At 38.3% G+C, this 25948-nt stretch overlaps 4 protein-coding genes across 20 annotated transcripts in view; 3 read left to right on the forward strand and 1 right to left on the reverse strand.

Annotated features, from left to right (window-relative positions):
- The window catches only part of Pdk (pyruvate dehydrogenase kinase), a 60972-nt gene extending 56697 nt beyond the window's left edge, over positions 1-4275 (reverse strand). Inside the window, exon 1 of the mRNA XM_028185338.2 lies at positions 3971-4275. Within this exon, the coding sequence (XP_028041139.2) occupies positions 3971-4073 (103 nt within the window). The 5' untranslated portion in view covers positions 4074-4275. The remainder of the gene's footprint in view (positions 1-3970) is intronic.
- On the forward strand, positions 3299-11131 carry LOC114251170 (putative gamma-glutamylcyclotransferase CG2811). 17 transcript variants are annotated; one of them, XM_028185351.2, is made up of 7 exons: positions 5966-6039; positions 6071-6110; positions 6814-6931; positions 7893-8088; positions 9100-9205; positions 10087-10315; positions 10949-11131. In XM_028185351.2, exons 3-6 carry the CDS (start codon positions 6899-6901, stop codon positions 10274-10276), a joined length of 525 nt encoding a protein of 174 aa, XP_028041152.2. In that variant the 5' UTR covers positions 5966-6039; positions 6071-6110; positions 6814-6898; the 3' UTR covers positions 10277-10315; positions 10949-11131. The 17 variants fall into 17 exon arrangements, with proteins under 17 accessions (XP_089589161.1, XP_089589203.1, XP_089589192.1 ...); XM_089733048.1 differs by lacking the exon at positions 6814-6931 and having other exon boundaries at positions 5957-6039; positions 6071-6120; XM_089733058.1 differs by lacking the exon at positions 6814-6931 and having other exon boundaries at positions 5987-6039.
- A 1316-nt stretch (positions 11132-12447) lies between these two features.
- LOC114251156 (G patch domain-containing protein 4) lies at positions 12448-17508 on the forward strand. The gene is made up of 4 exons (XM_028185337.2): positions 12448-12604; positions 12831-12982; positions 13542-13810; positions 16939-17508. Exons 1-4 carry the CDS (start codon positions 12559-12561, stop codon positions 17447-17449), a joined length of 978 nt encoding a protein of 325 aa, XP_028041138.2. The 5' UTR covers positions 12448-12558; the 3' UTR covers positions 17450-17508.
- A 1826-nt stretch (positions 17509-19334) lies between these two features.
- Positions 19335-22835, forward strand: ND-B17.2 (NADH dehydrogenase (ubiquinone) B17.2 subunit). The gene is made up of 4 exons (XM_089733085.1): positions 19335-19497; positions 19971-20112; positions 21082-21138; positions 22506-22835. The coding sequence occupies exons 1-4, from the start codon at positions 19397-19399 to the stop codon at positions 22641-22643; spliced, it is 438 nt and encodes a 145-aa protein (XP_089589211.1). The 5' UTR covers positions 19335-19396; the 3' UTR covers positions 22644-22835.
- Positions 22836-25948: the final 3113 nt, after the last annotated feature.

Below are 25948 nucleotides of genomic sequence, written 5' to 3' on the forward strand. Positions count from 1 at the left end.
ATTTCTTCGCTCACTCCCCTCCTACCCATATCGTCTTTCACACAATCCATCCATTTCTTCTTAGGTCTACCTCTTCCTCTATTATCTATACTTGATGTGTGTCTAAAATTTCATTTAAATCAGACGTCATAAGATCGGTGAAGATGATCTTCAAAGAATTCCGTTACGTGGAAACAAACATATATTATGTACATACCAAGTTAATAATAATATGGTTGTTTGTTTCTCTATGCCTTCCAAAGTCATTAGTCAGGCTATGATGTAACTTGCTAAAGTTGTTGCTGGAACATCAAAGAAGGTTTATACCGGTCAACGTTCTCGTCGAACCCGTCGCTACCGACGAAGGGTTCGGCGAGAAAATTAATCCCATAAACACAGCCCACTGAGTTTCTCGCCGGATCTTCTCAGCGGGTCGCGATTCCGATCCATTTGTAGATTCATTCGCGAAGCAGCTATTCTTGAGTTGTTAGGTCTCCCTTGGAGGCGCTCGGGTAGCTGTTAGCAATTCCCACCCTTTCTGGCTAAGCCCTTGCTCACCCAGCTGTCCTTGTGAAACTGGAAATGCCTCCGGGCCACCAGTAAGCCCTCAATCACAAAAAAAAGGCTCGAGAAAGCCGAAATAAATACCACTAGTAGATAATTGTTTCTCAAACTGTCTGTTATAAAAAAATGTGTGTTTAAGTTCGTATTTGTCTGGTTTTATGTTTTCTTATAAACAAGTTTTACGAATGCAAACAAACACATACGTTCCGTGACGCATGGGCCGTCGAGAACAAAGAATAAATAATTACAGATTTTTGTTATTCCTCTGTAAGTTATGTCAATGCGCTGGTGATGCCATTATTCTTTTATTATACCTTGTTTATTGTGTTGATAACTAGAAATGACTGTAATAGAATAAGCTAGCCTATGTGCAGATTATTGAAATTAAATATCCAATATGTATCGATTGCTTATTTATTTTTTTCTACCTAAGCTGGTAGCCTGGAGCGGCTATTCCAGCGTAACTAGTAGGTAAGCTCACGGGGCTCAAACCTGACGACGATGCTAACACGAACCCCCTAGCAAGAGTCGTACTTCGCAGAATCTACCACCGGATCGGAATCGCGACCCAGTGAGAAGATCCGGCGAGAAACTCAGTGGGCTGTGTCTGAGAGTTAATTTACTTGTCGAGCCCTTCGTCGCAAGCGACGGGTTCGACGAGAACGGTGACCGGTGCTTGAAGTACCTAGAAGCACCATCGATAGCATTATCACTACAATAGTATAAAACAAAGTCGCTTTCTCTGTCCCTATATCTGTCTGTCCCTATGTATGCTTAAATCTTGAAAACTATGCAACGGATTTTGATGCGGTATTTTTTAATAGATAGAGTGATTGAAGAGAAAGGTTTATACGTATAGTAACATCCATTAAATAGTGGAGAAATCAATAATATTACAGTTTCCGAAGCGAAGCGAGGGCGGATCGCTGATAGTAACAGAAATGAATGACGAAATCCTTTTTCTCATTGATGTAAACGAGCGGAACGCGCCACAAATTAAATACAAAGTTATATTTCTCGCCTCAATACGTTGAAAACCACTTGAAGTCGTCGTGGCCTAAAGGATAAGACATTCGGTTCATATAGAATCTAACGAAGCAACGGAGTTCGAATCCCGCAGGCTGGTAGCAATTTTTCTAATGAAATACGTACTTAACAAATGTTCACTTTTTTTTCCTACCTAAGCTGAGAGCCTTGATAGACTATAGCTAACACGAACCCTAGCAAGAGCCGTGCTTCGCAGAATCTACCACCTGATCGGAAACGCAACCCACTGAGAAGATCCGGCGAGAAACTCAGTGGGCTCAGTGTCTGAGGGTTAATGTACTTGTCGAGCCCTTCGTCGCAATCGACGGGTTCGACGAGGACGATGACCGGAATGTTCACGATTAACTTCCACGGTGAAGGAATAACATCGTGTAATAAAAATCAAACCTGCAAAATTATAATTTGCGTAATTACTGGTGCTAGGACCTCTTGTGAGTCTGCATGGGTAGGTACCACCACCCTGCCTATTTCTGCCGTGAAGCAGTAATGCGTTTCGGTTTGAAGGGTCGGGCAGCTGTTGTAACCATACTGTTGTGAATGTCTATGGGCTCCAGTAAAATTTTAAAATAAACCATGTTTCTTTTATATAGCAGTTAAGTATCTAATAATGTCTCCATAATGACTCAAGAACAATAATATCTAAAGCCTAAGGCTACAGCTATTTGATCAGATGTTGTGATAATTCAAACTTTTTCCAGCTAATTTACTGACAGTACTTAATTGAGAACTACCACCTCATATCTCGATATCAGTGGTGGCATTTATAGTTTCCCATAAACACGATAAGTTTTTATTATTCTTAGTTTATTTCTAACTCATATTAGGTTTAGGTAATAATAAGTCATTTAAATATCTAACAAACTCAGCAGCATTTTTGGATATAACATCTTAGGAACATATCAATAAGGTATAATTAATAAAATTATTTCATCTATAGGCCGCTATACAATCAGAAAGCAAGATATATATTGATTCTCATAAAGAATCTTCTATTAATTTTTTAATATATATTTTAGTTGGTATATTGGTATACTTAGTATATTTAGACGAATAAACTTAATCTACTGCTGTAATTGATGACATATAATGTAATGTCATCCACAACTCTAATCTCTTGGAACACATCTGATTAAGGCTATATATCTTATTGCAGATATATATAGAGAAAAAAAAAAACTTGGTATATGACTCATGAGGTGATTATAATCAACCATATAAATAGATTTTATCTGTAATTTACATATAGTTGCATTATGTTGAGATAGTAAAGATCATAAAGATAATGTTCTGTTTTTGAATGTAAATCTTTTGGGTTTTGTTTTAATAAGGAGTACTTATGTTAAAAAAATATTTCTTTATGACTTATACTGTGGAGTATATAAAGTTAATACATGAAGATTATATAACAGCTTGACTTCATAAACTGTGTTTTTACAAGTCATCTACTATGATTTAAAGTTTGGTAAAAATTGATGATAACACAGGCTATTTTAAGTTGATGTTATTGAGAATAAAATTAAAGATTTTTTGAATTTATCTTTTATACTTAAAAAAATTGTTCGATCATTTCTAAATTACTTATTACATATAATCAGATAATTTTCTATAATAGGTTAAATATATTATTATTATTTATTTATATTTATTACTTCAATGATGATAAAAATAATTATATTAATATTGTTCATCTGTTTTTTTTTCAGTATTATTGTTCTCATACAACAAAACAATCAATGGAGCAGTGTGTGTGAAAACTGTGAAGTTTAAAATTAGTTTACTTTTTTTTACGAAACATAAAATTCAGGTCCATACAGTAAGCACCTTTTTTTTTTTTTTATAACATCTAAGAGGCAAACGAGCAAGACGGGTCACCTGATGGTAAGTGATTCACCGCCTATAATATACTATTATTATTATTATTATTATTCACCTACGTTAATATACTCAATAATATTTCGTAATCAATTCGTATGTAATCAATTTTAATGCCTTAATTCGGAAATCAATTGATTAATTAATTGGTATTACAATGTGCTGTTTTAAATTTAAAGTTTAAATTTAATGAAGATTAGGACATAGTGGCAATCAAACGAAATTCTGTTTTTTTTTTATAATATTGCGTGTCCGAAAGTGAATTGTTTTTGTGCAAAATTTCGATGTTTACACAATGCTTTTGATTGAAACTCCTTATTGCTCAATCAACTGAGAAATACGAACAAGCATTTCATTTATAACAACAAAATAAAACGTTGTTTTTTACCGCCGTCACTTTTTTCTAATATAATTATTTGGCATTACTTAATAAAACAAGAAACAACTTGACATTTAAACAGATTCGCGTTAATGTGCGAAATTGTAGTTATTTAAAATAAGAACTTACCGAAGTCTATGAATTGTTTGATGGACAACGGCGAAGGGTTGAACTGCGAGTAGAAATCAAGCATTTTCGTCACATTCGTGAAAATCGCTCCTGCTAACCTCATTTTGAAAGTTTCACGTAAAAATATTTAAGTGTTAGAAAAATAATATAACAATTTTAATGTAGTAATACACAATCACAATAGACTGTAACACATTTTTCACTTGTCAGAATTTTTGTTATTTATTCCGCCGCAAACTACGCTACAACCGCCTTAAATATATTCCGCAACGATATACCACTGTGAACTGATGAATGAATGCAATTTTCTTGTCAATTTGTATTATCTTTGTTCGAATAGTGATGGGATACGAAGCTTAAAATTAATAACGCGTTTCAATGATTGTTATAATGACAGCTCATCACGAAAGAGCTTTTCAAATTAGATTCATTCATTAAAGTGTACGGTTGAGATTAAAAACTATCCAAGGGTTGTGGGTTCGTTTCCCACATTGAGCAAACATTCGGGTGATGAACAGGTTTACTTGCTCTTCGTCGGTGCGGTGTTGATATTTATATGTATATAACTAGCTGTATCCGTCCGCTTCAATGGGCATTTAAAATTAACATTAATATTTCTCACCCCCACAAAGATTCTCATCATTGACGCCCTCACAACTGGTGTAGGGAGTCCAACACTCATATAAATATTAGCCTATACATTAAGTACATGTATTTTCTACATGGTGGTATCCAGTTTCAGTTTCAAGTCAATCGGATGCATGGTTCAGTAGTTATAACGGAACATCCGTAAGAACTACTGTAGATTTATATATTAGTATAGATTCTACTTTATGTGTGTACCTCAATGAACTCCTTCTAAGTGGCTGGACCGATTTTGATGAAATTTTGTGTGTGTGTTCCCATGGGCTCGAGAATGATTTAGATTCACAATTAAATATTGTTATAACTTTTTTTTTAATTCATCAAACATTGTAAAATGTTCCCAATTTATTCAAAAAAGTTTGAAATTTTCGCATTTTGGTGTGCGTTTGTACAAGACAACGTCTGTTGGGTCCGCTAGTTTTCTATATATGCTAAACGTATGTAAGTTTGTATGTCATTATTTTGTACCCATAACGCAGGGAATTCAATTCGGGGTCGGATGACCGTGCATGATTTTTTCCCATGTGTTTATTATTTATTGATTTAAGACAGCGACGCGATGTACTCAGTCACAAAATAATTTTGAAAAAAAAAACGATTGCAGCTCCACGCGTTTTAGACTTCTAGTTATTTGTTAATCGTTTTGGCATGTGTTAGGACCAAGAAAGAAGATATTTAGCGTAAATTAAAGAGTCACGTATTGCGGATACTTCAAGCCTGCTAGTTTTAAAAAAAAATGTGTGCAATTCACACGTGGTAGAAGTGAAACCTTCCAAAATTAAAATACAATTATCCTAAACGTCTTAAGTATATGTAAAATTTTGTCATTAGTAAGTAATTGTAAGGTAGCGCCCTCTGTGAATTGATATTTTAATTTCACGTATAATCCTAAATTAAAATTCACTACAAGAGCTTTCATACACACGTTAGTATTAAAAAATCTCACAGATGACGCTGTATTAAATAGTATGTATATTTCTGTCTCATTCTTTGCTGGCTTCATCCTACACATTTTTGTATTTGTGTCTCTTACCTGTCGTTTTTTCCGTTGCATCCGGTTTGAAATCACAACGATTCTAAAGAAGTTTTCACTTCAAAAAACGTCTGTCACTGCTTTTCGTTTAAGCGATCTGTTGGAGAATGGAACTCGTCGAATATAAAATTTTAATAATGAAACCTTAAGTAGTCAAATATAATGACCACCATTTTACTGAGATTATATTTCATTCCATATCATCTCATCTCATTGCATTTAATTTCATCCCAGTTGATTAATGTCTAAAATTAATCATCGTCATTTCATTTCATAAAATTAAGAATATAAATTAAAATCAGACATGACTTAAATGTCTTAGTTACCAGGTCATAAAATCTCTTAAAAAAAATATTACGCTACGAACAACAATAGATGAAATTGTTGTCAAAGATCAGATCCATAGATTATACACTTAATATAGATCAGATCTTTATCAACAAATCGACCAAGATTGACCAAGTGAATAATTGTAATTTATTTTAAATCGACACTATACCTACTACCTTTAAAAATATTGGTTTAATAGTAACCTTTTTATAGGTTGTAACAATTCAGAAAATTCAAAGAGAAATCTTGTGAATTGTCAAAAAGTAATAAGGTTTTTCAAGTAGTACAATACTGAGAAAGCTCTTTAATTAAACTACTGTACGTATGCATAAACCATTCAACTACCGAATTACCGTCACTGGAAGAGGCGTGTGTGTCAGACCTATGTTCAACAGTGTATTTAGTGCCATGCCACTAATACATAATAATATGATCTTATCGACAATATGTAGCTATTAATAGCACTATCTGATCTTATTCTGCGAGTGACATAAAAAAGACTAAGGATTCAATGTTCTCTGGGTCATGGTCTGGATTAACCTACTCCGATCTCTCAGGTGTTAAGACTATGACAGCTTATTGGGCTAGCTAGTGTTGATCCTGACTGCTGAACCTTAGGGTCTAAATTGATTCACAATTCACACTTCACATTCAACTATTGGTCTCACTGTTGTCTCTTGTATTGTCTCACAATTGCAAGTATTACATTCATTTTTTCCCATTTGTATTCATGAATGAATTTTGTAACCCTTGAAAGTATTACATTCATTCACCATTTACGCTTTTGTGTTTATAAATATAATATGTAAGCCTTAAATTGAATTCATTTTTGCAGTTTATCAGAAGCGGTTTTAATTATCACATGCCATTGATTAGAACTGTATCCCACTCAACACTATGCTGTTGATCAGCTGTGGATCATGTTTCTTCGACAGACATGGACCATAAATAATGTTAGCTTTCAATTCACTTATTGATAACACATTACTACAAAAATGCAGTACGGTGATTTTAGATATGTTAACAATAAAAACTCATTCTTGGGCTCATTCTGTTGTGTTCGTTCATACCGGTTACTCTAGAGTCTCACTTTCCATTTTACCACAATAGTATGCATGTAATAAAATAATGATAAAACAATTGATGCTAGAATATAATTGAAAAGGGAACGGGGCTGCTGCCATCTTTGTTTTTTATATTTAAAATTCACTCAATATTATGTCCGCTTAGCAGTTAATGTATTCCGTTTGAAGGGGAATAGCCATTATACAATACAATTTAGACTTCATAAATGTCTCCCGAGTAGATGGCAGCTTTTACACTGAAATGTCCATGAGGTCTGATAATAATACCGAGTAGGATCTAAGTTTGTTCATCTCTAGCTCTACATTAAAATAACTATTTCATCAAATTTGAATACTATATATATGCATTTATGCTTAGCTAAGCTTTGTTGTTTCCTTTACAATGTATACTCCTATTTTGATACCGAGAACCATCTTTCTATAATGTATACATAAGGTTTTTTTTTTATTGCATAGATGGGTGGACAAGCTCACAGCCCACCTGGTGTTAAGTGGTTACTGGAGCCCATAGACATCTACGACGTAAATGCGCCACCCACCTCGAGATATAAGTTCTAAGGTCTCAAGTATAGTTACAACGGCTGCCCCACCCTTCAAACCGAAACGCATTACTGCTTCACGGCAGAAATAGGCAGGGTGGTGGTACCTACCCGTGCGGACTCACAATAAGTCCTACCACCAGTAAACGTAGTCAGCTTCTACTCTACGTACTAAATTAATTAATATTTATTGATCAATTAATGTTTTCTGGCAGAAATGGAAGGGAAGTAACTGTGAGTCCAAAAATACCTTAAAATTCCATGGTATTTAATAAATTATATTATTTTAGATGGCGCACAAAGTATTCGTATATGGTACTTTAAAACGAAATGAACCGAATCACGGCACCATGACCAACCCAGAGAACGGGGTAGCGACTTTTATAGCTGAAGGAATGACAAAAGAAAAGTATCCGTTGATCATAGCAACAAAATACAATGTACCATTTCTATTGCACAGTCCCGGAACTGGATATAATGTGAAAGGTATTTGTTAGATTACCGTGGTGGTGAGATTTTTTTTTTAAATTAATTTATTTTCAGTGGCAATACTGTAACATAGCCCCCATGTCTACCACTCCAAGTAACATTGATTGGTATTTGCCTATGGGCTTCATCTTCTTTTGAAAGTAGAGGTCATGTCCACCTCGTGGACCAATTGTGTTCATCCACAGATGCATTTTAAGCGATCAGTTGTACCACATAACAAATAGGCTCTTGACTTTTCTGTTCTCTTCAGTGTCACGAGTTATATAGTAAACTATTTTCATTTAATGGTCTGAGCCATAAAGTGGCTTACATATATTGCTCATTATAACAAAATGGTAGAACTGGTGTCTCATGGTAGGGGGAGGCATTTACGTTGTTCATGTCTATGTGCTGTAGTAAATACATAACATGAGGTGGACTGACATGCAGAGGCGCCTTCACTAATGGTGCAGTGCAGGGTGTGGGCGCATTAGTGTTAGGGGGCGCTGGCTTCGGTATTGTTACCTGTTCAGTTTTGACCGTGCGCTTACTAGAGGGCGCTAGGGTAGTGATTGCACATTATATGGGCAAGGGAAACCCTTGCATCTAAATTATATTTTTTACTGCATAGTTGGGTGGACGAGCTCACAGCCCATCTGGCGTTAAGTGGTTACTGGAGTCCATAGACACCTACAACGTAAATGTCCCACCCACCTTGAGATATGAGTTGTACGGTCTCAGTATAGTTACAACGTGCCCCACCCTTCAAACCGAAACGCATCACTGCTTCACGGCAAAAATAGGCGGGGTGGTAGTACCCACCCGTGCGGACTCACAAAAGGTCGTACCACCAGTGAAATAATGATAGTTTGTGAAATAATGATAGATAATGATAGTTTCGGTAGGCAGCGGCTTGGCTCTGCCCCTGGCATTGGTGAAGTCCATGGGCGACGGTAACCACTCACCATCAGGTGGGCCGTATGCTCGTCTGCCTACAAGGGCTATATAAAAAAAAAGTTTGATCTTCAGGTGAAATATATGAAGTCGACGATAAAATGTTATCGAATCTTGATATTTTGGAAGATCACCCTAATTGTTACATCAGAGATAAGAATGACATAGTCCTTACGGATTCGTAAGTACCAAAACTTTATTTTTTATTTTTTATTGCTTAGATTGCTGCTTTATTTAATCACATTGATTATTATTTACTGGATTAATCCGTCGGAGCTTACTCTAGCCACACAGCCCACTGAGTTTCTCGCCGGATCTTTTCAGTGGGTTGCAATTCCGATCTGGTGGTAGATTCTGTGGCGGAGTATTCAGGCGGAACGTGACATTTTTTCGTGTGTGCAGCCGGTGTTCACTGATTTATAAGACGTTATCACCTCAAAATCACCAACACCTACATTTAGAACGCTTAGAAACTACACTTGAAGACACAGGATATTAAATAGACGAATATAAAAATAATCTCATTTGTGATAGTCTAAAACGGAATGTATTTCAATTTTTTGTCATCAGAGTCAGGGAAGGGAAGATTTCAATAAATTTAGGCTTTTAGCGCGATGAAGCCGTTATAGTCCCACGAGACCACTGGCAATAGATAGGTAATAATATTTACTAACCAATCACGCCACGTTAACTGGTCCCGTGATAAGTTCGTAAAGAACTTGTGTTACAGGTACCAGATAACGGAAATAAATGTAAGATTTTTATTATACACATACATATATTTAATATACATCCATAACCCTGGAAAAGACATTTATATTTATCATACAAATATCTTCCCTTGGCGGGATTCGAACCCGCGACCCCCTTGTGTAGTGACCATGTCACTTACCACTACACCAGACGGCCGTAGGTAAAAACAAAGTTTTGAATTCACAAACATCTAATCTCTAATAATAATAATTTAGATTATTTTCTGACCGCCATTGATTTCTATATGATATTCCCGCGTAAATTCATAAAAAGAACTTTTTTGTTTTTTTTTTTTAATTTTTTTTTCAGTACATATAGAACTGTAATGAAATGCTGGGTGTATTTCCTAAAAATGTTTAAACCGGAATTACTATCGAAGCCTTTTCTGGAGGACTACAAGTCTGAAGGCGACCACGGGCTGCGCTATTGCGAAAGGTGTAAAAGAGATGTTAATTTTAAATTAAAATTAGCGGTCAGAGACGATTGTGCCTATTCGTGATTAAGTTGACTGCGAATGTCGAGAATTCAATGTTTCATGGTAAATTATCATTGTTTTAAAAGGGTATTTCTATTATGAATGCTTTTTAGTTTCTGGTAGCTCCAGATGATGGTCAAGAACATTTTAAGACGTGTCATTCAGTAAAGGTACTCTGTCAGTCTTCAACTAAGTGTAAGAAGAATAGTGATCTAACAAATTGACGGAATACAAGCGCCGAATCTCTTCCGGCGCGTATTAGAAACTTTTCTGACAGACGGAAGGCAGCAGCTCTACCCCTGGCATTGCTGACGCCCATGAGCAACGGTAACCACTCACCATCAGGTGGGCCATATGCTCATCTGCCTACAAGGAAAGTAAAAAAAAAAGTTGAAGTTTATGGCTTTTAGAATTCTTTTAATTTTTTTTTAAAAGCTCCACCATAAATGTGCCAAGTGCTTTATATTTTTTATTTCATTTGTTATTTGCATAGACATCACAATGTGAATGCCAGTAGGTACTCATCTTGAGACCAAGGTTGAAATATCAATTGTATTGCACAGTATGTGTCAAGTATTATTACTTCGAATAGGATTTCAGAATTGCTTCACAGTAGTATTGAGAAAAATGTTAGTGGTGTACCACTAAAACCTTGTCTTTGTTATAGTAATAAGCTTTGTTTTTCTTTTTTTTCAGTCAGGACGAATATTGTACTGATGAGGATATGAATGAAATAATTGAAAACGTAAATTGAATTAAATTTACTCTATATATTCTGGCATAATATACAAAAAAAAAATCGAATTAAGACAAACATTCCTATTTATAATTTATATTGTTTTAATTTGGTGAATAAATTATATTCGTTTTTTTTTTCTTTCTTGATAGTTCTCCTTAACCCTGATATAAAAGTGTCAAATATCTTATCTCAAGTTCATTAATGATATGGAGGTTGTGTAATGATAGGAAGTGAGATGTACCATCTCAGTGTATTAAAAAATATCCTATGAAAGGGAGCCAATTAAGGTGGCGCACAGTAGCTAGTAGATATGTGTCGTTCGTTCAATTTTAGAGATTCAGATCAATACTGACCTGTTGACAAAATGATCCGGTTCGTACGACCCGTTCAGTCGAACGTTTGGATTACCGTTTATCACATCAATTTATGACGTAATTAATATTAATATAAAGTTTAGTATTGAATAGCAGTTTAAAGGAACTGTTATAGTTCGATTGTTTACGTGAGATCAAAACAATTCACATGCGTTAAGCGTCATTATGTGACAACGAACGACTAACCGAGACGGGCGCGGGGCGAGACCCGGAAACCCGAAATGACCCGAATGACTGTATGGTTCTTTTCTTCTGATTCGTAGGTTTTGTTAAACGAGTCGATCTAGTGAACGACTCATATTTTTTGAAGTGACCCTATCGTTCGCGCGGATTTTGAGACCCGGGTCGTTTGATTCGTTCGTTCGCGAACGACACATATTTAGTAGCTAGTAAAAGAATTAAAAAAAAAACGCTCTATAAACTACTACACTTGAATCCAGCACACCGCACTGCTTAAAACTGCTATATATTCAAATCATTTCCATTTCCTACACTAGCGTTATTTCGGTGAGTTTCTGAACAACTTGCTGTTACAGATGGACATTTTTTGAATTTGTTCCCTATACAAGATGTGCTCCATACTTCTACCTTCAATAATGCATGAATCATTGATCGTTAACATTGGCCTCTATATCAATCTCAATGTCATATAAATTTTGCTCTATACTGATTCAATCTTAATGAGACGTTTTTGTGAAGTTTCTGCATTTTACATACAAAAATAACATAAAAAACATATTAGTCTAATCTTTATAGTTATAATATTCGTCCATAATATTTAAAAACAAGCTGTCAAACGTCGATATTAAGCTTTTGTGCTTACAGGTTGCATTTAACGCTTAATTTAAAAAAATATATAAAAAGTAGAAACGTGCTCTGCATTGTTGCTGATTTTAGAACTTGTTACTTGAAGTTATTTCGTTAGCTATCTTGGTTCAAAATTATGTTAATATTTCGTTAATTTCTAAAAATATAAATATTTTTCTAACAATACATACTATAAGGAATGCTGTTCGCAACTCCATGTGTATGGGTTGTTATGTCAAGTGTCAATTGTTTATAATTGTCAATTGTCAGTTACTCAAAACGTAGGTAAACCATGTGATTTGAATATTTTAAGGTTGCAAATATGTTATTAAACGAAATAAATTAAACAGAATATTGTAATTAACATTAAATAGGTTAACATCAACATGGATTTTGCTAGAAAGCAGTTGGAGAAATACGGTTGGACCGATGGTAATTAATTCAAATCAAGAATCAATCCAATGTATAAATGTAGAGAAATATGAGTGCCTATCTTTGCGTATTGTGCGATGGCTGGGACATGGTGTATGACTGCCGTCTGTGAGACGTCCAGACCGCACCCAGAACATTCGGGACGTCTACCTCGAGATTATCACCGCTAAATATGTTCCTTTAAACATTACGAAGTTTTTTTTATTTTTTACAAATTTTTTTTCAGGTAAAGGCTTAGGTAAACATGAAAACGGCATTTCGGAGGCGCTGAAACCAAAATTGAAGCGAAGTGTGACCGGAATCGGTCATGACCCTGCTGCAGAATTCAACGAACATTGGTGGAGTGTGCTCTACAATAAAGCAGCCGAAAATGTCCAGGTAACGTTATTTTGCATAGAAACATTACAAGCTACGACTATCACTCTGTTGTGGGTACAGAAAAGACTCATACACGAAGACATCATCATTACCGCTTAGACTTTAACACCAAATAAACAAAAACAAGAGTGTTCACTTAGACTGGAATTAAACCTAGCTTCAGTAGTTGAGGTCTAACACTGGAGCTACTAATTCAACAGCATCAGACCAGAATGTACTATTTGAATTAAGGTAACTCTTAAATGTTTTTTTTTTGGTCGATATTCTACCTTTTTAAGTGGTAAAATCTTTGGGCTTACTGATTACCAAATAGTTTTTTTTTTTGCTTAGATGGTTGGACGAGCTCATAGCCCACCTGGTGTTAAGTAGTTACTGGAGCCCATAGATGTCTACAATGTAAATGCACCATCCACCTTGAGATATAAGTTTGAAGGTCTCAAGTACAGCAATAATAAACAAAAAAATACTTTATCAACTAAGCTACGATATAGGAATGTTCAATACAGTTTCAACTGGTAATATTATTAAAATTAATAATTAGAATATAAATAATTTCCAGGTACAGGACAAAAATGGTAAAACGAAAAAAATCAAAATCAAAGATGACTTCAACATATCAACAAACACTTGGCAAATTGATAAGAAACCTAAAAACGGCAAAGGGAAACAGTATTCTGAAAATTTTATACGCACTGAAGTACTGACCAAAGGTGGAGGAAAGACGGAGAATGTAAAAGAATGCGATAGTCACGAGGAGAATAATGGAGGTTTAGTTAAAATGACTGATGATGAGTTGTTTGCTGCTTGCGAAGGTCGGACGGCTCATAAGTAAGTTTTTTTTTTATAGCTTGTATGGGTGCATGAGCTCACAGCCCACCTGGTGTTAAGTGGTTATTGGAGCCCATAGACATCTACAACGTAAATGCGCCACCCACCTTGAGATATAAGTTCTAAGGTCTCAGTATAGTTACGACGGTTGCCCCACCCTTCGAAGCGCCGAAGCGCCCGCCACCGCCGTCGCCGCCTTCGCGATGCAGACTTCGCGGAGGTAGCGGCTCGCCTGCATGCCGACTGCCGTCAGAAGCAGGAGGCACTGCGGCGGGTCATCGGCGAGGCCAAGTCTCAGGGCATGAAGACGCTCCTAGAGACGCTCGACCAGGATCCCTGGGGGCGCCCGTACCAAACGGTCCGCAAGAAATTGCGGCCGTGGGCGCTCCCGGTGACAGAGCGTCTCCAGCCTCAGCAGCTGCGGGAGATTGTCTCCGGGCTGTTCCCTGCACCGTCTCGTTCGAGGCGGCGTGCGTGCTCGCCGGAACGCCTCCCTGGGACCTGGAAGCGGAGGCGCTCGCTGCGGATTACGCGTGGCGATGTGATCTCCGCTCTAGGGGGGAGCCGCGTCCCGGCGCGGCGGAAGTTCGAACGCGGAAGCTCCAATCTCGGAGTGCCGTGCTCGAGGCGTGGTCTCGCCGCCTGGCGGACCCCGCCTACGGGCGACGGACCGTCGAGGCGATCCGCCCGGTCCTCTCGGACTGGGTGAATCGCGACCGAGGACGGGACACGGCTGTTTCGGTCGCTACCTGCACCTCGTCGCCCGGAGGGAGCCGACGCCGAAGTGCCACCATTGCAGTGGCTGCAACGAGGACATGGCGGAGCACACGCTCGCGTACTGCCCCGCTTTCGCGGAGCAGCGCCGCGTCCTCGTTGCAAATATAGGACCGGACTTGTCGCTTCCGACCGTCGTGGCTGCGATGCTCGGCAGCGATGAGTCCTGGCAGGCGATGCTCGACTTCTGCGAGTCCACCATCTCACAGAAGGAGGCGGTGGAACGGGAGAGGGAGAACTCTTCCTCCCTCTCGGCGTCGTGCCGCCGCCGTCGAGCCGGGGGTCGGAGGAGGGCGTTTGTCCAGCTCCAGCCCCTATGAGGAGGCAGTCTCCTCCCGGTGATGGTCACGGGGCGACCTAAGGGGGTTGAGACTGCGCCGCACGCTACCGTCACTCTAGCGCGCTGGCACCAGGAAGACGGGACGACGCGTCGGCGGCTGCGGACTGCGATGCGGTCCGCATTTTCGTCGTCGCTGTCGTCGCCGAACATACTGTGGAAGAGCAACCCGGTCGGCGGTGTATCGCGTTCCGACCCGGCAGGCTGGTTCTGGCCCAGCGGGGTATCCCGGAACACCAGCGGCCGTACCGCGGAGACTGACGTCGTTGGTCGTCGACTATCGCCTCGACGACCCGTCGGTCGGGCGTCCTCGGGGTGGCGCCGCGTGTCTGGTTGTAGTGTTGACCGCGGGAACCCCCCTACTCTGACCGGGTTTTGACCCCGGACGGAGATCGGACGCCGGGTGTAAGAGTGCAGGGGAGTCGTTTAGTGGGTGGGCCCTAAATTCCTTGGGCCCGCGGTCTGCTTTCAACACCTGCAGATCGTTGAGTCTCACATACCCCGCGCGCCCCCTAGGCGCGGGGACCTCGTAGGAGGTTCGGCCCTCGGCCCGAACCCTTCAATTCGAAACGCATTTCTGCTTCACGGCAGAAATAGGCAGGGTGGTGGTACCTACCCGTGCGGACTCACAAGAGGTCCTACCACTAGTAATTTATAGTAATTTTTGGTTCATGTATAATGGATTATTTATTTCATTTATATAAGCGTATTAAGTAGTTTGCACACTTTCAGTATATGTCTAAGGAAAATTTTAGCTGGTTTTAAAATATAGCATATTATTATATGTTATAATGTAACGGTAACCTTGGTTACACCCACCGGTAGCTGCAGTGGAGAGAATGGAATTCTTTGTTTACCTCAGGGCGCCTTATATAAATGAAATAAAAGTTATAATACAGACTCTATGTATTAAATTTAAAAAAAAAACACACACACACACACGTATACAATTAATTTAAAAGAATATAAAAATTAGAAAACTACAAATACTTAAACTAGATTACACTGTTCTTAGGGTTACAAAATTAATGGAGGCTAATTACAGGTTCTGCGATGAAATGAAATATTACAAGTTAATACGTATCTTTCTCTGTGTAGGATACGGTGATTTCGAAGATAGGATCCTGGCTCGATGTTATACCAGATCCCTCGCGTCAGTCAGTACAGTACTTAGATCCTGAGACAATTCCGGGACGTTACGTACCACGGAGCGTATTCCAATATATAAAATGTCACGATTTACGGGACTATTGGAACCCTATAACGTACGAATTACACACAATAAGTTCATGATACATTATAGAACAAACATATATGTATAATCAATGACTTACTGATAAATTACATCGGGCACTATTTAAAGACTTTTGAATGTTAAAACATTCTTATACAAATCTAAAAATCAGTGTACTCTTAGGACTTTTCCTATAGCTGGTTGTCGCGGCTTCGGAATGAGTCGTCACTAGCGCATGTACGCCTTTTTAAGCGAATCGGAACAAAAGACGCACTGTTGGAGGGAGCATTTGCCAGATTGACTTACTACGAATTTTTAATGAGCAATTCGGTGTTACAATAACCCAAAAACTATAACAAGGCCTTCCTCAAACAAGGTATGGAAAAATGTGCGGACGTTGACAACGACTCCGTTGTCCCCCTGGCATAGCTTATGTCCATGAGTGATAGTGACTTTTTACTACCAACACTCTGTCCATTTTTGTGGAGAAGCAGTAATGTGTTTCAGTCTGAAGGGTGGGGCAGCTGTTGTAGTGTAAAAACTTAGACTTAGCACTTATGTCTCAAGACGGGTGGTGGCATTTACATTGTTAATGTTTATGGCCTCCAGTGATCATCATGATCATCCATCCATCATACCAAAAAAACCTTTTTAATGCATATGTAGGTAGTAGGTCATAATAAGTATTTTAAGTATTGTCTGCACTAAAAGCCTGGTAAAAAAATTACCCTTTTCCGTGCCCACAAAGTATCTAAAGCTGACCTAACGGATTAATTTTTACAGAGGTGCGCGCCACGGACTCAGAGCTTTGGGTAAATTGGCGAGAATAGCTCAGCAAGAAGAAATGCTACTAATGCTACCGAAATATAATGGTTACTCTCATGCGAAGAATAAAGGCGGCGAGCAAATTATCGAGGACCTAAGCTTACAATCCGAAGAAGCTGAGAAACGTAAGAAAAAAAAAAAAAAACGGAAACGCTGTACTAGCAATGAGGGTGTGACAGTTGAAAATAGTGTAGTGACAGCATCAGAGGTCATCGGATCCAGAGAAATAGAGAATGTTACTACTAGTGTAGAAAATGTAGAAAGTGTAGAAAGTAGCAAGAAGAAGAAAAACAAAAAACAAAAGTTTGATGAAAACAGTAGTCATGCAACAGAAATTATCGAAAAAACAAAGAGGGGGACAAAACGGAAAAATAATGAATCTATCAATATGGAGTTAAGTGTAGTAGACAATGAGCGAAATGAATTTACTGTGAAAAGTAAAAAGAAGCAAAATATACAGAGTATTTAAACTATATATTTTGCAAACAGTACATTTAGTATTAAGAATAAAGATTTTTACAAACCATTTTAATGTCATTGGAATTGTGCTCATAACTAGTTAATATTCCATCTAATAGTATGCAGTTTAATTGTGTTTTATCCGGTGGTAGATTCTGCGAAGCACTGCTCTTGCTAGGGTCAGTGTTAGTAACTTCGCCAGGTTTAAGCCCCGTGAGCTCACCTAGTCATACGGTAACGGTGATATAGCCTTTTAAGGCATCAGCTTAAGTAGGAAAAAAATGTAATTAGAAGTCTATGCACAATCATAAGTGATCGATTTTTAACACTGTAAATTACTAGTATATGGTGGAAATAGGATGGTGGTAATTACCAGTAATGGCTTGTTATCTGCTATCTGTAGAATTATAAGAAATTAGAAGTAGATGCTGAAGGAGGTGTCTAGGGATGGGTAAAAGTATTCTGTCATGAATAGAGACAGGCAGTCTAGCTTAGGTAATTTGTTGAAACTGTAAGAAAGCCAGTTTTGTTTTTATTTAGGCAGTTCCTTTTTATTTGTTATGGTAAAGGGTCAAGACTTTTTTTATTGCTTAGATGGGTGGACGAGCTCACAGCCCACCTGGTGTTAAGTGGTTACTGGAGCCCATAGATATCTACAACGTAAATGCGCCACTCACCTTGAGCCTCTGGGTCTGCGGAGGGACTTCGGTTCCCTCTGTATTTTGTACCGTATGTTCCATGGGGAGTGCTCTGAGGAATTGTTCGAGATGATACCAGCATCTCGTTTTTACCATCGCACCGCCCGCCACCGGAGTAGAGTTCATCCATACTACCTGGAGCCACTGCGGTCATCCACAGTGCGTTTCCAGAGATCTTTTTTGCCACGTACCATCCGGCTATGGAATGAGCTCCCCTCCACGGTGTTTCCCGAGCGCTATGACATGTCCTTCTTCAAACGAGGCTTGTGGAGAGTATTAAGCGGTAGGCAGCGGCTTGGCTCTGCCCCTGGCATTGCTGAAGTCCATGGGCGACGGTAACCACTCACCATCAGGTGGGCCGTATGCCCGTCTGCCTACAAAGGCAATAAAAAAAAAAAAAAAAAGGTCTAAGGTCTCAAGTATAGTTACAACGGCTGCCCCAAACCAAAACGCATTACTGCTTCACGGCAGAAATAGGCAGGGCGGTGGTACCTACCCGCGCGGAGTCACAAGAGGTCCTACCACCAGTACCTTTTTGGCGGGAACACGAATAGCGGTGTTTGAAAAATTTATTAATTTGTTTCTTCAGGTTTAAACGTGTAATAAGGGTGGATTATTAAACGTTTACGAACTGAGAAAATGCACAAATTTCGCAAAGCCGATAATTGTGGTGTTGGAGTTTGAATGCCTAAGTAATGGCAGGCAACACTTGTCACATGTGAAGTGACAGTTTTCGAACATCGGAATGTTTATATAAATGTTAAAATTGATGAATGTCTTCTGTTATGACAACTTACTTCTCATCTAGACACGGACAGTCAAACATCCTAGGATTTTAATGACATAAAATATTATAAATGTGTAATAGTGTAATGTTTGCAATATATAGTAATCGTGAAGTCAGTGTTTTCAAATAGCCACTCACCTCCAGAGCCTAGTCCCCTTAAATAAAACCGACTAACACGTAGCTTCCGGGTTTTTTTAAGAAGTCCACTGAAGTCTGTAAATAGCTCCATCTTACCGAGACTATATTTCATCCTATATCTTTATTCATATAATTTCATTCCAATTGATTGTCTTAATTTAATCAACTTCATTTAATTTTCTTACGTAGTAATTGTTTATAAAACTGAAAAAACAAAAGATAAGACTGCATGGTACGACACCTTCGCCTTTCTCGTTCGAAAAATGGAACTATTTTTACAAATATTTTGACATTCAGTGTACGTCATAAATAGGCCCCCGTAATATCCACAAAAATGTCTCTGGGAAAGTTTTTAGCCCTCGACAAGCTAAGCAATTTTTTTAACGTAATTCGTCAGAACGGTGGTATAAGAGCCTCTCTGTATAAACTATACAGGTAAGTCAATATTATGTAATTTTTTAAGGTTATGTTATGATACTGAAGTTCTAATAAAACTTTAATATTTTTGCTATTCTGATCTACTACTACTATGGTAGTACATAATTTGTTTTGTGGGCAGATTCAGAACATAAAATCATGTGCATGTGCATAATCATACCAGTATATGTATTAATTGGCAGTTAGTTTGTGAAGTCACAATTATATTTTTTGTTGAGTTACTAAATTAAATCAGCTGTGTGACATCAATTGATGCTTATTAGCGTTCCAGATACACTAGCCATTCTGGCGGGAAACAGTCAAGCATTTCAGCTTGAAGGGAATCTTAGTTATGTATTCTGTCCACTTTGTTATTAGACATCTCACAGACCATCAAATAGGTTCTCTTTTAGAATATTTCTCAGAGGTCACCAATCCTGCGTAATACGGTACCATGTGCAGATTTTATTTGAAAATGTCATAAATTTCAGGCAGGACGATGTAAAGGACGGTGTTCTAGTTGGAGAAGACAAATATGGTAACAAATACTATGAGAACCCACGTTTCTTTTACAGCAGGAACAGATGGGTCGAGTACTCGGACAAGTATTACTTGAACTATGATGGAAGTCAGGTGAGTTAAAGTGTATCCACATAAGCCTTTTTGTTACGAGGTTGACATGAAAAGTATCCATGTCTGATTTAGCATAATTTTTATGACAAGTTTGTAGTCATTATCATTATTTTATTTTTATTTTATTTATTAGGGAAACCAACAGTACAAAAGTACAAAAAACAGATACACATTAGATTTAGAAAATAGCTAAACAAAAACCAAACTAGTTTCCACTGTTTGATCACTGATCACATAATAATATCAGTAGAAAGTGAACAACAAAAAGAGAAATAATTTTTTTTAGTTAATTTTTTTTTCCTACCTAAGCTGATATCCTTGAGGGGCTATTTCAGCGGAACCTTAACTAGTAAGATCTGGCGAGAAACTCAGTGGGCTGTGTCCGAGGGTTAATTTACTCGTGGAGCCCTTAGTCGCAAGCGACGACAGAACGATGACCGTTACTAATGAGATGCGTTCATGGTATTGGCAAAATATTGTTCACTTGTGCCTTGTATTCAGTATCACAATTCACAGAAGTGACATTCTCGAAAACCATTTGAAATTCATTGAGATTCAGGGTTTTGTTGTGTTATTTGTACACAGTGAGACCTAACGTTGTCACAACACGAACCGGAACAGTGACCGGATTTAGTTCACATAAAAAGAGAGAAGCCACATGATACGCACATATATACATAAGCATATTTTACAACTTAATAATATACATTGGACTGAAATTCACCTTATTTCTTATGTTTACATTTTTATACCGTCATTTAATTAGTCTACGATAGTTCCAGCCAGTTACATATTATAAAGTTTAATAAAAGACGATAGAAAAGTTGGTGTGCAATTTGGCTTTAGCACAAAGCATAAATATCCTTAGCACCCATTGTGAGCAGAATCATAAGTCATATTAGAAATTGTATATTTTGTTAGTAACAGTAATTGTATTAGTATTAATAATGGTAATTGTTTCTTTTTTAGGTTCCCGCTGAATGGTTTGGTTGGCTACACTACAAAACCGATTTGCCTCCACATCAGGTATGTTTTAGTATGATAGTGCGAAGTGAGAGTAAATTGAGAAGTCAGTCCATTAGTAAAATAAGTCAGATAATTAGTAACTGCATCTAAGCAGACATGTCGTCTTTTCGCATTAAAAGTGTACAATTCCCAAAAATATTCGAAATTGAGTTAATATGCGTAAACATTTGGTATCACCAGTATTTTTCTCATAAATACTGTCAAAAGACCATTGTTTAGTTTTAGTGTTTTTTTTAGTTTACCTATATTTGACTAATATTAACAAAATTAATACATAGTTTTATCTTACTTTAAAATACAGTTAATGTAACTGGAAAAAAATAATAATAATGTTGCAAAGATGATTAATATTAAAAATATCACATGCTAGGTAAACCTTTAAAACACTCCTGTAAAATAATTAAGTTTTGAGATTATACAGTTTTAATGCGAGAAGACGATGTGTAACAGTTGAAGCTAAGGTTATATTACAATAAAAGTGAATCTTGGACCTCACGTCTCAAGATAGTATATAGCTCAACATAGCATTTATGTGATTTAGGTAACCGAGTAACCAGTAAGGTAATCATGATAGAAATAAAGTACTTTTACAAAGCCCAAAACCACAATGTACCCAGACTAGACGTTCTTGAATATTCAAAGCTTTATATGGGTCATATACACTCTACTCTTTCTTAGGATTTTATTGCTTAAATGTTTGGAATAGCTGTTTGCGAAAACGCGGTCACTCACTTTGAGACATGACTTCTAAGCCTCCGTTTTATAGTAACATGATTGCCGCACTCTTCAAATCAAAACGGATTACTGCTTCACACCAAAAATAGGTAGTGTGCTAGGTAAATGACCCGTGGGGGCTCACAAACTCCCTCTCATCGGTAAAAATAAGGTATCAGGAAATTGTTACTGGTGGTAGGACCTCTTGTGAGTGCGCGCGGGTAGGTACCACCGCCCTGCCTATTTCTGCCATGAAGCAGTAATGCGTTTCGGTTTGAAGGGTGGGGTAACCGTTGTAACTATACTGAGATCTTAGAACTCATATCTCAAGGTGGGTGGCGGCATTTACGTTGTAGATGTCTATGGGCTCCAGTAACCACTTAACACCAGGTGGGCTGTGAGCTCGTACACCCAACTAAGCAAATTTTTTTTAATAACTGTTGTTCTATCGTCCAAACTTGAATAATTTAGGCAGAAGTTGAACGGACTGTTGTCATTTATTTTTGCGGTCCCATAAAATACCAGCACTGGAGATAGAAATGAAAGAGTAATACAAGAAGACTACGTGGTTAGCATCGCCTTAGTTGGCATTGCTGACGTAGATTAGCTCTACACGCTGCTCTAATTAATTCAATATTCTTAAATCATTATAGGATCCGAGTCGTCCCCACTATAAGTGGATGGCGGACCACACCGAAAACCTTTCTGGCACGACCGCTCAATATGTGCCGTACAGTACGACCCGACCCAAAGTGGAAGCCTGGGAGCCGAAACGCAAAGACAGTGCTTAAAAATAAATTCGCGCTAAAATTCATCTTGTAGAACACCTTTTTTTTTTGTAAATGTCAGCTGTCAAATACTGATATGTCAGTCAGTTTTTTTTTTTTAAATGTTGCTATAATATTTATAAATGAAACTAAAGTAATTTGTACATGTTAGTTTTTAAGTAGAAAGTTGAATAAATATTTGAAATTCGTTATAAATGTTTGCTTTATCATTGAACGCTTGGGTGGGACAAAGTTTAGCGATACTGATTCATAGAATACAGTTCAGTCCCGGCCAGACTATTGTTGTTGTACCTGTCTCGTATGCTTTTTTTTTTTAGTCCCTATAGGCAGACGAGCATACGGCCCACCTGATGGTGAGTGGTTACCGTCGCTCATGGACTTCAGCAATGCCAGGGGCAGAGCCAAGCCGCTGCCTACCGTTTAATACTCTCCACAAGTCTCGTTTGAAGAAGGATATGTTATAGCGTTCGGAAAACACCATGGAGGGGAGCTCACTCCAAAGCCGGATGGTACGTGGCAAAAAAGATCTCTGGAAACGCACTGTGGATGAATGCAGTGGCTCCAGGTAGTATGGATGAACTCTACTCCGGTGGCGGGCGGTGCGATGATAAAAAATTATTTATTTTATTAAGTTTATTATTAAGTTTTATTGCCAATGTTAGTAACATAATCAACAAAAATGCACATATCATTCATATTACCGTGTCCTCGAGAGTACTACACCATCATAAATATTTCTATATAGCTCTGTACTCATCCCGAGCTTGTCTCGTATACAAATAGATAAATCCGATCTTCACCTAAACGGATTCTAACGATTGACGAAAAAAAAAAAGTGACTACGAAAATTACATTAAAAATAATTATATAATTTAATAAATAATGTTTGGACCCATCTAGGACAAATGCCTCCAGCTCTTATCATTCTCTGTTTTTTGCCACATTGGTCCAGTCGTTAGCTATTGAGTTTTTTTTCTCCTACCTAACCTGAGAGCCTTGAGAGGCTATTTCAGCGTAACCTTAACTAGTAAGTGAGCTCACGGGGCTCAAACCTAACACGAACCCTAGCGAGAGCCGTGTTTTGCAGAATCTACTACCGGATCGGAAACGCGACCCCCTGAGAAGATCCGGCGAGAAACTCAGTGGGCTGTGTCTGTGGGTTAATTTACTCGTCGAGCCCTTCGTCGCAAGCGACGGGTTCGACGAGAATGATGACCAGTGCTTGAGGTACCTAAAAGCACCGTTAGTGGATCGGGAGGATCCGAAATGACGTGTTTTGGGCGACGTCGACTGCTTTCCATTCTGTCCGCAGGATCGGGAATGCTATTGAGCTAAGTTCATTGGTCTAGGTTCTTAGGTTTCTTCTAAGTTCTTAGGTTTGCCTCTTATCACTTCGACCCGTCCACGTCGTGGAAATTTTTGTCAATCTCCGCGTGCATCGTGGCAACATCTCCCGTCCATATTGACTTCAAAATGTATTCCAGAGCATCAATTATATAACAATATACTAAACAATATAAAGCTGAAGTGTTTGTTTGTTTGAACGTGCTAATCTCAGGAACTGATGGTCCGATTTGAAAAAATTATTTCAGTGTTAGATAACTCATTTATTGAGGAAGGCTATAAGCTATATAACATCACGGTAAGGCCAATACAAGTGGAGCACCAATAAAGAATGTTTCAAAATAAGGGTTTAAATAGCTCCTGAACATTCTAAAATTAATTTTTTTTTTCCCTTTCTACGTAAATGAAGAGGCAGGTAAAATTTTGAGTTATGCCAAAGTAACTATTTCACGCGGACGGAGTCGCGGGTAAAAGCTAATAACAATATATAATGACAGGAATTTCAAAAAGAACGGGGTGTTTTTTAGCATATCAACGAATATTTGGAGGATACGAGAAAGGGAAGATTTTCTACCGAGCGGTTGATATTGTTCGGTAGACGGTTCACGTGTTATGGATTGGAGTTTGTCTCTATGAACATATTTTTCTCGTTGAATGTCACGAAGAGTACGGCGTGCAACCCAACCCATAGACATATTGAATTTCTCGTAGAAGTTTCTCAGTCGCGATTCCGAGCCGGTGCTAAATTCAGGGAAGCTTTGCTACGGTCTTCCGGTCACCGTCCTCGTCGAACCCGTCGCTTGCGACGAAGGGCTCGTCGAGCGAACTAACCCATAGACACACTGAGTTTCTCGCCGGATCTTCTCAGTGGGTCGCGTTTCCGATCCGGTGGTAGATTCTGCGAAGCACTGCTGTTGCTAGGGTCAGTGTTAGCAACACTCCGGTTTGAGACCCGTGAGCTCACCTACACACGTTAGGGTGAAGCTGAAATAGCCTCTCAAGGCTATCAGCATAGGCAGGAAAAAAAAAGGTACGTTCAGTGTTAGCAAACTCAGATTGAGCCCCCTGAGCTCACCTACCAGTCGGTGAAACTAGAATAGCCTCTTGAGATTACCAGCGGCTTAATAGGAAAAAATCGGAAACATAACTTGAAAATGTCACTTTGGGCGGTCAAGACATCTTTTTTTTATTGCTTAGATGGGTGGACGAGCTCACAACCCATCTGGTGTTAAGTGGTTACTGGAGCCCATAGACATCTACAACGTAAATGCGCCTCCCATATTGGATATAAGTTCTAAGGTCTCAAGTATAGTTACAACGGCTGCCCCACCTTTCAAACCGAAACGCATTGCTGCTTCACGGCAGAAATAGGCGCGGTGGTACCCCCGTGCGGACTCACAAGAGATCTTACCCACCAGTAAACCACATCTATCACAAAGATCTTGTGTTCCATGAAAATCTGTCCCACATATATAATCCACATTTTAGTATGCAATTTAAAAAACCGTATAAGTGCAAGGTCGTTTCTTATGTAATGCGTATTGCATGCAAATTACCGACATACAGACCATTCACTTTTCCCAATTTCACGTGTGGAGCTTTTAAAATGTTATAACACAACTTTCTAGTTTAATTCTTTAAAAGGGTCCAACATATTTCAAATCAAATCAAATCAAAAAAGTTTTATTCAACATAAATGAAAGTACATACTTGTTGAACGTCAAAAGAATTACCGCCAATTCACAAGAACTAGCCTCCGTCCTGAGAAGAATTGGCAAGAAACTCAGCGGGCATGTTTTTTTTTTTTTTTTTTTTTAAATATTAGATTTTTATTTTTATTTTAAATATTTTTTTTTTTTTTTTTAAATATTCATATTACAATAAGTAATTATAACATAACAATTTTACAATATTGAAATTCCCGGAGCGAGCAACTCATTCCCACTTTGTGCAATCTTCTAGAT

Source organism: Bombyx mandarina, chromosome 02, assembly GCF_030267445.1.
Source record: "Bombyx mandarina strain Sakado chromosome 02, ASM3026744v2".
Taxonomy (NCBI): Eukaryota; Metazoa; Arthropoda; class Insecta; order Lepidoptera; family Bombycidae; genus Bombyx; species Bombyx mandarina.

What these genes read in the sequence shown, in the direction of transcription:
- LOC114251156 (XM_028185337.2), top strand. Translation starts at nt 12,559, where the DNA reads ATGGATTTTGCTAGAAAGCAGTTGGAGAAATACGGTTGGACCGATG. An exon ending in GAAATACGGTTGGACCGATG is followed by an intron (nt 12,605 to 12,830) that starts GTAATTAATTCA and finishes ATTTTTTTTCAG; the next exon opens with GTAAAGGCTTAGGTAAACAT. An exon ending in AAGCAGCCGAAAATGTCCAG is followed by an intron (nt 12,983 to 13,541) that starts GTAACGTTATTT and finishes AATAATTTCCAG; the next exon opens with GTACAGGACAAAAATGGTAA.
- ND-B17.2 (XM_089733085.1), top strand. Translation starts at nt 19,397, where the DNA reads ATGTCTCTGGGAAAGTTTTTAGCCCTCGACAAGCTAAGCAATTTTTTT. An exon ending in TCTCTGTATAAACTATACAG is followed by an intron (nt 19,498 to 19,970) that starts GTAAGTCAATAT and finishes CATAAATTTCAG; the next exon opens with GCAGGACGATGTAAAGGACG. An exon ending in CCGATTTGCCTCCACATCAG is followed by an intron (nt 21,139 to 22,505) that starts GTATGTTTTAGT and finishes AAATCATTATAG; the next exon opens with GATCCGAGTCGTCCCCACTA.
- LOC114251170 (XM_028185351.2), top strand. Translation starts at nt 6,899, where the DNA reads ATGTTTCTTCGACAGACATGGACCATAAATAAT. An exon ending in AGACATGGACCATAAATAAT is followed by an intron (nt 6,932 to 7,892) that starts GTTAGCTTTCAA and finishes ATATTATTTTAG; the next exon opens with ATGGCGCACAAAGTATTCGT. An exon ending in GACATAGTCCTTACGGATTC is followed by an intron (nt 9,206 to 10,086) that starts GTAAGTACCAAA and finishes TTTTTTTTTCAG; the next exon opens with TACATATAGAACTGTAATGA.